A 10,787-nucleotide genomic window follows, 5' to 3' on the forward strand; every position below is an offset into this window, starting at 1 on the left:
TTGAGGGTTTTGCAATCTTGAATTATCCCCAAAAAAGAGAAGAAAATGTGGTGAATATCAAAATGGACTTTGAGCTTTTACTTACTGTAAATACAAATCTCAACAAGCTTTGGGTTGTGTTTATTTTGGTCTTCCCTATATTTCCCACCACCTCTCCTGGATCGGCAAAAGAAAGCAAATTATAAAGCACTGGAAGTCCCTCAGTATGCATGTATTACATATTATTACTGAAATGTGCTTTGGAGTTGTAGAGATTTGTGCATTAAAAAGAAGCTTGTTTGCATGTGTGGTGGTTGTCATTTTTCTTTAAGTTAGATTTTGTACCCATTGCCTGTACAGTTTATATGGCATACTGCAAATACCCCCCCCCAACTGCATTATCTATAATCCAGGAGTCCGGGGCATCCAGAAAAGTTGAACACTTTGAATAAAACACTTCACATTTCTTCACAGTACAGCACATTTATTTTATTTATGTAAAACAGGGGTGTCAAACATAAGGCACAGGGGCCAGAATAGGGCTGTAGGAATGTGGCCCATGGGACAGGTCTGGGAAATGCGAAGTAAAGAATAAACATTTGGGCTTTTAACTGGATTTTATTTATTTCTTACAATTTTAGCCCAATGACAGATTTCTTTAGTTTACTAAAAGAGCATGTCTTTATCATGTAGAAAAACTAAGATGCACTGTTGAGATCACACACCTTTCTTTCCTGTGTTAAGAAATCTTGAGGATTAAATGGTAGTTAAACTTTTTTACAGTGACAGAAAAGGGAGTTTAGTTTGTGCAGCCTACTCAGGGTTAGGGTTAGATGTAGAATGAGTTGGACATCCCTGATCTAGGAGATCTCAGCTGTAAATTGGGGTAAATGAGTTTCCAAAAGCTCTTCATTTCGATTGATGTTAACTTGTTATGCTGGTTTTCATTGTCCACTTTGTCAGACCATTTTTAAACACTTCTCTAACATTTTCTACACCACGTGATTAATCGATTAATAATTAATCTAGTTAAAAATGAAAAATACATTGCATAGTCGTTGCCTTTACTATGTTAGCGGTCACATTTTGTGTGGAAAAGCATCGCTATGTAGCAGTCGCACGTCTCCTCTTATCACTCTTAGGTGGAGTGACGGTTGTACTCGTAGGCAGGATGCATCCCGTCATAGTGGAACTCCCTCCACTGCTCGGTGCTCTCTCTGCTCCTCTCGTTTTGCTCTGAAAGTAGAGGAGGAGAATTTCAGTGAACGAACTCTTCTTTTTCACCTGCGTCCGATGAAAATGCTCCACGTACCGTCATGTTCCTCCTCAGCGTAGCTCTCAAACTCGTTCCGCTTCTCCTCGTGAAACTCTCTCTTCCGCTCATCTGCAGCCAAAATCTGCCTCTGCTCAGCTGCAAGCACAGCAAGTATGAAATGGTCAGGTTTTCAAGGCGTAAGGAGCACGAACGCCAAAATCTTGTTTAAGGTGATGTAAAAGGAAATGATTAATTGGTAGGAAAATTACTGAAGCACTCATTTACTTGAGTCCAGTTTTCAGTGTGACTATCTGGACTGTTTCCTTTGAAATACGAGCTGCATTTAATGCGTGACTTCAAAGTACAAAAATGTCAGAAGGACAAGTATTTATTCTTGAGAAGAGTCAATAATCCCAGTTGATGCATGATGTCGTTTGTCGAGGTTTGAGCTGGTTTTATTTAGGTACTTTAGTCCAGTTGTGTCTCACCAGTCATCTAGTTGGATAAAGAAATGAATCTGCAGGTTAGTGAGACGATTATTGTGATATTAAAGAACAAAAACAAAAGTCGGCCCAAACTGGGTCATAAAAGGATGGAGGCAGTCAACAGCCACACTCATGTAGGCTGTCTTCATGTTGTTTGATGAACATCACAGCAGAAATCAAGACTGAACATTTTTTTTTTCAATTTTCTTTTGTCCAATTTTGATGAGTATGTGTAAATTGTAGACTCGGTTTGGTCTTGTGCTGCTGTAGCTTGTAACCTGCTTCAAGTTACAGTGTAGTGTGTGTTCAGAGATGTTCTTCTGCATACCTTTATTGTAACAAGTGGTGATTTGAGTCACTAATGCCTTCCTATCAGCTGGAAAGATGGAGCTGCTAGGAAGTAGAAGAGTAGAGGCATGAAGTTGTACACTGCGTACAAGTGCAGAAAAATACAGCAGCTACAAAAGAGAACCAGTTTAAATTTAATGCTCACATACTTTTACACGCACTCACACAAGCTGTTAAACATCACAAAACTGCTCCCTCAAACAAATCCACAGAACTGAATCACTGCGTCCAGGGACACTTTGAAAACACGGACGAGCTATAGACGCCTAAAGCACTGAAGAGGAGACAGAAGACTTCTGTATTGTATTTCAGGCCCCCAACTGACTTCTAAAAGTCTCACGCTGACTCGCTATTCACACATTACAATGTTCCAAAAAAGAAAGATGAAGAAGAAGAAGAGGAAGAAAGCGTTTGCATTGCACTGCTGAGCTTTGAAAAAAAGCACAAAGAGGAAATTTCATAATAATAATAAGACTTGGAATGTAACTGCTGTGTTTGATTTCTGTAACAAAGACTGTGAAATGCGATCGCCTGCTCTCACACTGGCATCACTTGAGGAATGGGCTGTTCCTTCATCCAGGGGATGAAGATTTGTGGCAGCGATTCAGTTTTACATTTTAACCTACTTGGGCATATAAATTATCATTTTTAACCTTTGTTTAACCAGCAAATCTTTTCAAGCAAGCCAAAATTATATAAGCTATCAGTTTAACGTGAGCAAACCATCACCCAAGACTTTATGTCCACAAAGATCTAGGTACTGTGCTGAAGAGATGTCAACTGAAGGAAAACTGTGGCCTTACTGTACTTTCACGTAATACCACTTAGAACCACAAGATGGTGCAGGTGTGTCATTGACTGATTCCTCAAACAATAATCTAATACACTAACACTTTCATTCTTTACAGATGCAGCACAGGAAATTTGTTCGCTGTGTGTGCAGTGCTAAGAAAAAGAACCTATTTTCTGCTCAGTTTCAGTAAAATCCCATGTGACTGAAGCACAATATGTCTTGATGCATGCTCAATCATCCAGGTAAGTAAATCCCCAAAAGTTGATTCTGTTCATCTGGACGTAGCGTTTTACGTGGGAAAAACGTTTTGTCACTCATCCAAGTGATTCAGTCTCAGCTGACTGCAGGTTTCCTCAATCTTATAAACAGTACATTTGCATGAGGCGCATTTGCATGAGGCACAATATGTGGCGTTCACCTCTAAACACTCAGCGTGACGACTGCGTGAAGAGTTTTAGGACAGAGACAAAATTTTGGCACTGCGATAAGAGCTTTGAGCCATCCATGCAAAGTGCCGATTACACACTCCTTCTGATAACATCTCGCCCTCCTAAAAATGAACTCTCCTAGTAGCAGCTATCACAACCACAACAGGCATAAGACAGGATTTTTTTTCAGCGTGCAATTTGCAAGAAATTGTGTGCCACAGACACGTTTGCGTGACACATTTGAATATTCTCCTCCTGAAAGTGATGAGGAGAATATTCTCTCCTCCTCTTACAAATACGTATTCCATAAGGCAGACCACAAAAACACTCCTGTTTTTCACAGGCTGTCCTCGTTTATATGACGCCCATAAAACAACAGCGTTTGAACACACTGTGGCAAAATATGATGCGGGTTTTGTAGTTCATCTTCTGTACATTGTAGTTTTAACACAATGTCATATTGTTAGGAGAGACGAGTGTGAGAGTGTTCCAATTCTCACGGTGTTTCTCTTTTCCTAAGTCCTTAGCAGTTCTCTTACCCACTTTCCCTTGATCTCGATGATGTTTATAGTCAAGTCAAGGAAAAGAGGTTAGGAATAGGAGATAGGAGTTACCTTCAGAAAGCACCCTAGGTGTAGCTAAAACAAATCAGAAAATAAATGAGAATAATAAAAAAAATATATATCAGTGCATATCAGAAGAAAACAAAACAAAACACCCCTTTTGTGGGTAAAATGCTGCCCCCTACTGGTAAATGTTTTAGTGAAATTCTGCCAAGTACTGAATGTTACTTTCAACTGCTCCCTTATTTACAAGGGTTGTCACAGCAGATAGCTCCACATGTTTGCTTTGGTGGATTTTTTACACTGGATGGCCTTCCATCCAGTGTGATTGTGCATGCCCTAAAGAGATATGTGTCTCCTTTTGGGACTAAACAAGGATCTTCCACTTGTTAGACAAATGCGTAACCACAAAAGAACCGCTTGAAATTCTGACAAGTATAATTACCTAATAAGTACCTTTAACCTATTGTGTTTTAATGGAAGGACAAACAGGAGAAATCAAGCACAAGAAAGAGAAAATGCAAAGTCCACACAGAAAAGGTCAAACGCCTGTGTTTGAAGCTAGGACCTGTGAAGTGTGAGGCAAACACTGTGTATGAATTGTATAAGTCGAAGACAATAGATGGATAGTTAGAAGAATTAAAACTTTCACTGACGTCTCCTAATAGTATACAAAGAGATCCTCCTTGGATCCTTGATCAGCAGGTAGACAATGAAGAAAACACTCCTGTAGGGCAAGTAATGTGGATTTTATACCACGACTGTGTCTGTTGACATATTGTATGTATTTTCCTGCAGACAGTGTAAATGGACTGGTTCTTTTATAGTGCTTTTCTGCCCTGCTTGAGCACTCAAAGCAAGGCTTCAGAGAGGAGGAGGGTTTTCACCCAACGCAGACATATTTCTGTGCAGTCCTGCACAATCACAACTGCATGTTGCTGGACGTGGATGATACTGTGTGTTGGCTGAAAGCTGATTGGTTGATAAGCGAGCTGTAATAAGACGTTATGTCCAAAAATATCTAGGTATTGTGTTAAAGAGGTATCAGCTGAAGTAGAACTATGGCCTGACCTGCATGTAATACCACTTTGAACCACAAGGGGTGACAGCAGAGTTAGCTGTGACGTCTATTGTCAGACCGGTTATACCGCATACTTTGTACGCCGTTTCCATCGACAGCTGTCTGCTCGCTGCAAGTAGACAGACAACAAACAAATGACCACACCCTAACCACAATTTCAGCAAAGACGAACCACTCACACTGGAAAAGTTGAACAGCCTTTCACCTTTCATCAGAATTCCCAGCTTAAGTTGGCATGCACACGTGCGGCTGCTTGGAATTCAAGTTGTAAATTACCAAACTGAAAAAGATTTAGAGATTAACTTACAGAGCAGTATCTGTCACCAGCATGTGAAAGTTTATTCAGCACAGTTAGTACTGAGGTCATCTGACTTTAGTTTTATATTTTATCTCTTTCAGAATGGTAAATGGCCTGTATTTGTATAGTGCTTTTACTAGTCCCTAAGGACCTCAAAGCGCTTTATACATCCAGTCATCCACCCATTCACACACTGGTGATGGCAAGCTACGTTGTAGCCACAGCCACCATGGGGCACACTGACAGAGGCGAGGCTGCCGGACACTGGCGCCACAGGGCCCTCTGACCACCACCAGTAGGCAATGGGTGAAGTGTCTTGCCCAAGGACACAACAACCGAGACTGACCAACAGTGTTGGTCAAGTTACTTGAAAAAAGTAATCAGTAACTAATTACCAATTACTTCCCTAAAAAAGTAATCCCGTTACTTTACTGATTACTTATTTTCAAAAGTAATTAATTACTTAGTTACTTAGTTACTTTTTAAAAACACGATTTACAACCTGAGTAGGTAATAAAGCAATAGATCTTTCAGCCCAATTCTACTTTTTCTGCATAATCCATCATACAAAATGTAATCAAATTCAAATTTTTTAAACTTGTTTTATTAGTTTTAACCTTTTAATTTTATGCATCAAGCAAAAATTTAATTATATGCAACATTCTCTGACTGGAAGAAATTTGTTTAATATTTAAACCTATTTTCTGCACATTCCAGCACATAAAATAAAATATTTTTGTGTTTACACTCAGTCTTTCAAATAGATGCAAGTAAAACACAGCAGAAAATAAATAAAGTCAAAGACTCAGCGGTCCTGTTGCTCTATTTTCACCTGTAAAGCAGGACTACGGTAGGCGGAGGTTTACCCTGGTGCAGGTGTGCCGCAGCGGTCAGTGGAAGAATCCACGAGTTTCTCTGTGAGTTTTCCATTACGTCGTTGCGCACTCGGTGCTTGTTTAGGGTTTTTTTCGCTGTAAAAAGAAGTTTTCTTCCCACGCACAACGGACGCTAATGTTTTTGTCACTTTTTATGGAATCAAACTCAAAGTAAGGTCAGTACTTCCACGCTTTAAACGCTGCACGCTCATACTCTCTCCCACAATCGATATGTGATCCATTGTTGATCTGCACACAGCTGTTGTCACTAACGGCGCACTCGCTTACGTCACTGTCATGAAACATTCTCGCAAAAAAAATCACGGTTTTAGTAACGCAGTAATGCAGCGTTCCTACGGGAAAGTAACGGTAATCTAATTACCGTTTTTGCAATAGTAATCCCTTACTTTACTCGTTACCTGAAAAAAGTAATCAGATTACAGTAACGCGTTACTGCCCATCTCTGCTGACCAAGCCGGGGCTCAAACCGGCAACCTTCCGATTAGAAGACGAACTGCCAACTCTTGAGCCACGATCGCCCCATTGAAATTGCACAGCAGAGCTAATCATCCATCATTTTATCCACCCTGCACATTACTGCTGACCTACTCCCACAAAAGCCAAACAGCATCATTTGTTGGACTGCGATGTCCATCTTTGGATATTAAAACTCTGACTAGAAACTATATGTCATCATATCTGCCAGCTGAAACAGCTGCCTCTATCAAATACTTCCCTTCAAAATTTCATCCAACTGCAGGACAGGTAAATGCCTTAATGCAGCACGAGAGGCTCTTCAAAGTGAGCAGCTTGTTTTTCTCACTTGGTACTTGCTTTTTTTCCCCTCTGACCCCTTTCTGCCTGTGTGTTGGCACATTCCACATTCAACTCACAACCACTCACCCACTCACTCATCCATCTCTGTCTTTTCAGTCTGTTCTCTGCTTTGTGCTCATTTTATTCCTCCTGTTTTTTCTGGGGTTTTTTGCACAAAGTGTCTCGCTGTTATCACACGTACGGCACATTATGCAACTGCAGTTCAGAACAGCAGCATTGTTGTGCGCTCTCACCTTCCTGCTGGTAAAACTGTGCATAACAGCCGGCGGTAAAACGCTCAAGAATGCCACACATTGTTCAGTAATGCGAATACGTTGACAGGAGCAAACTGGTGTGTCCCGCCCCGTGTGTCCTGCTGCAGCGCCAGGACAGGAAACTGAGGTCTGGGATGGTCTAAGTTCATGCCAGGTCCACAATAAGGTTAACAGCTGCTGGCTGCCATGACTATAAAATCCTTCAGGCTGCCATAAACATGTTCCCTCACAGCAGAGTCAGGAAACAAAAGGGCTGCATCTCTATGAGTCATCTCATCATTAATACAGACACCAGAAGTGCATTTTTAATAAAACAAGTAATACAATAAAACTATTTCAATACATTCATCACTGGGGTTCAGCAATACTCTTTCCTCCCCACTGCTGTCAGACTCCATAATAAAGACTTTAACTGATCAAGCACACACATCCATACATATGCAATAATACTAAGTGCAATAATCCTTTCTGTCATCGTTGTATTTTTACTCAGTTGTATATAGTATTTGTATTTGTATTCTATTTTTATCTTATTGTATATTTATTTTATTTTATTCTACTGTATATAGTATTTTATTTTATTCTATTCTGTACAGTTGTGTACTGTATTTATTCTTATTGTATTCTAATTTTTGCCTCATAACTTTTGCACTGTCCACTTCCTGCTGTGACAAAACAAATTTCCCACGTGTGGGACTAATAAAGGTTATCTTATCTTATCTTATCTTACTCTGACACTTGTTCCCATCACAGTATCAAACATCTTTATGTTCAGGATGAGGATGACAAATGTGTAAAACGTTATTATCTTTGCCTCGGCACCACTACATTTTTCACTTCTGCACATGATGAATGTTGAGGCTTGTGGATCTCAGAGATATTTTATCTGCCTGACGTATCAGGCTTTCTTTCAGTGCCAAAAATAAATAAATAAATCTTCAAGTAACAGTGAAGATTTCCTCCTGCTCTTTTTAGTCTTCTGCATGTTCCTGTACTTCACCCATGCTGTCTTTTTGACAATTAAACCATCTTTTAAACAATCAGATATTCAAAGCTTTACAAAAAGCCCATTTCTAGGCTCATTTTTCTGTTTATAACCAACTACAGTCACACCTGGTGTGATGGCCTCAGCCACACATTGGTAAAAAACCAGTCCACTCACCTCATTGGTTTGGTTTTGCAGTTAAAAATGTATTTCAGTAATGTCATTCATTCATTTCTTCACTTAAACCTAACAGTGATATTATGAAGTCCGCACATAGTAGCGCTGTGTGGTTTCTAAAATGTATTTTGTCAAATTAAATGTATATTATATCATGGTTCTCTTTCTTTTGTTCAACCTGGTTTGGCTGTTTCCTGCCTAAGCAAAAGGCATGACTTTGAAAGTACAACGCCAGCTCAGCAGGACCAACTATGTGCGTGTCAGCAAGGGGGTGTTTTAGGGCTAGTTAGGTTATTTTGTGCTTAGTTAGTGTTTATTTCTGTTTCCCTTATTGTATGTTAACAGTTTGGCCAAACCACTATCCAAGTTACCCTCTTGTGTCTTTGTGTTTAAGTTGTGTATACTTTTTTTGCCTAGTGAATTTTCTGTAAGTCATTTTTTGAGTAGAATCATATTTAGTTTAGCTCTTTTATTGGGGTAAAATAAAATAGAACCCACCTTCAGGTTGTATTTCCTGTGTCCTCTATGCCTTCACTGCTTGGTCCCTCACATCTAGATTTAAACTTCTCTGAGAAGTTCCAACGTGATTTTAAATCATGACATAACACATAAACAGCTCTTCTGAGAGTCTTTAAGGACCTGTTGATGCCGGTAATTTGTCTGTCCACGTCCTCTTAGATCTGATTACAGCATATGACACTGTAGCTTATTTCTGTCACATCTTGAATTGTGTGTGGGTATTAAAGGTACAGCCCTAAAGCACATTTAGCAGAACATTAGCAGAAGTAATTTTTTCTTGTTTTTACAGGTAAAAGCTAGCATTTTCTAGCATTTTATGCCAGAATTGACCACAAACAGACTTCACCGTGCAAACACAGTCTGGCTGACCATGTCAGACTCCAAATGACTGCAAACTGACTCAAAGTGAACTCACCGTCCAGCTCATCCTGGGACTTCACACCACGTCTGCTGCGTCTTCTGAAGAAGTTTGAGGCATCGGCCTGCTTCATGAAGACCCTTTTCAGTGGACCTGCAGTGGAAGCGGGAGGGAGTTTAGTTCACAGTGTAAAGTGATACACAGGGCGATACGCAGGGAAAGAAACGCAGCTGATGCAGCCCCTGACCTTGAGGATCTTTGGTGCTGCCTGTGCTACCGGGCACAGCTGCAGAGCTGGCCTCCGGAGACCCTGTGTCGAAGCACAAAACATGAAAGGTCTAAATTCAAAAGGACTCCAGTTTTTCTCATGCCTGCAACCAACTAATAAGACAATTTTTTTTGGTAAAAAATCTCACTCCTGCATCATACTCACATGAAAGTGCAAAAAGCACAGTGAGGAGAGCCAAGAGGGTTGCATACGTCCAGGACATCTTTTAAACTCTGAAATACTGAGAGATGTGAGTGATGAAGAAGAGCAGGAGGGAGAGAGGGGAGTAAGACGTATGTGAGAGGTGGGATGGGGCGCCTGGGGCGATATCGACTGCTTCTCAGTGCAGGGAGGGAGTGATCGTGCAGATCTGATAAGGGGCTGAAACCAACAAACATGCCAGAGGGCTTCCAAGTCACAAGAAGGTGCCGAGGGTTTCATTTCAGCTCAGCAAACATGCTGCTTCTCTCTTTTTTTTCTATGAATTTTAGTTGAAATTAAAATGACCTGAAATGACACAATCTATGGAACTATTGCATCAGTGACACTTGCAACTGTTTCATTAATAAAGAAGAGAAAACATACTGTAGGTGTAACCAGAAAAATTATAGTCCGGGCTGCTTATGCTCTGGCTTCCTGGATAATATTTGTTCCAGAGACGATGGATGGGAGACAACAAAAATACTGATGTTTCTTTTTTTTTAAAAAAGTGACAGAAAACAGTTGAGGCCGGGAGCCGGAGCAGGGACTCCTTGCCAAATGTCTCCTTTGAAACGGGCCCCCTCAACAAGGCCGCTCTCTCTGCTAGGCAAAGAGTTGTGCAGGAAAGTATGCAGCCCTCTGTTTGCTTGAATTTCTTCCAACCTGTACTCTGGCCGGGCCCCAGAAAAGAGTGAATGTTTAAATTGTTTTGAGGGAAAATCCAGGAGTCGGGGGACTGGTGCTCAGAGAGATACGGAGATTCTGGAGTGAGGGTTTTGAGAAGATATGTGGTGAGTGTATTTTATTCAGGTAGGTGTGAAACAGAACAACATAGGGACTGAAGAAAACTGCAACATTAAACAGCAACAACAATGTCTGTGAGTGCATAAGGGGAAAAAAACCCAGTGTGCTGATAATACATGCATTTGGATTATATATTTCTAGACTGTGACTTGAATAATTTAAAGTTTTCTGTGACCTGCTCAGGGGCTACAGCTGCAAACTATTAATTTTGCAACAATCTGGCACGTTTACATTATATTTTTATACTCATGTTTATTACCATGCACCGCCCCTGTTAAA

General features: G+C 40.5%; 1 protein-coding gene across 1 annotated transcript; it reads right to left on the bottom strand.

The window, feature by feature from the left end:
* Nucleotides 1-442: 442 nt before the first annotated feature.
* ucmab (upper zone of growth plate and cartilage matrix associated b) lies at nt 443-9,875 on the bottom strand. Its single transcript, XM_026175467.2, has 5 exons — nt 9,669-9,875; nt 9,483-9,545; nt 9,293-9,388; nt 1,292-1,390; nt 443-1,215 (listed from the first exon to the last, which is right to left on the bottom strand). Exons 1-5 carry the CDS (start codon nt 9,724-9,726, stop codon nt 1,118-1,120), a joined length of 414 nt encoding a protein of 137 aa, XP_026031252.1. The 5' UTR covers nt 9,727-9,875; the 3' UTR covers nt 443-1,117.
* Between the last annotated feature and the right edge of the window lie 912 nt (nt 9,876-10,787).

The sequence above is a fragment of the Astatotilapia calliptera genome, chromosome 7 (genome assembly GCF_964374335.1).
Source record: "Astatotilapia calliptera chromosome 7, fAstCal68.1, whole genome shotgun sequence".
Classification (NCBI taxonomy): Eukaryota; Metazoa; Chordata; class Actinopteri; order Cichliformes; family Cichlidae; genus Astatotilapia; species Astatotilapia calliptera.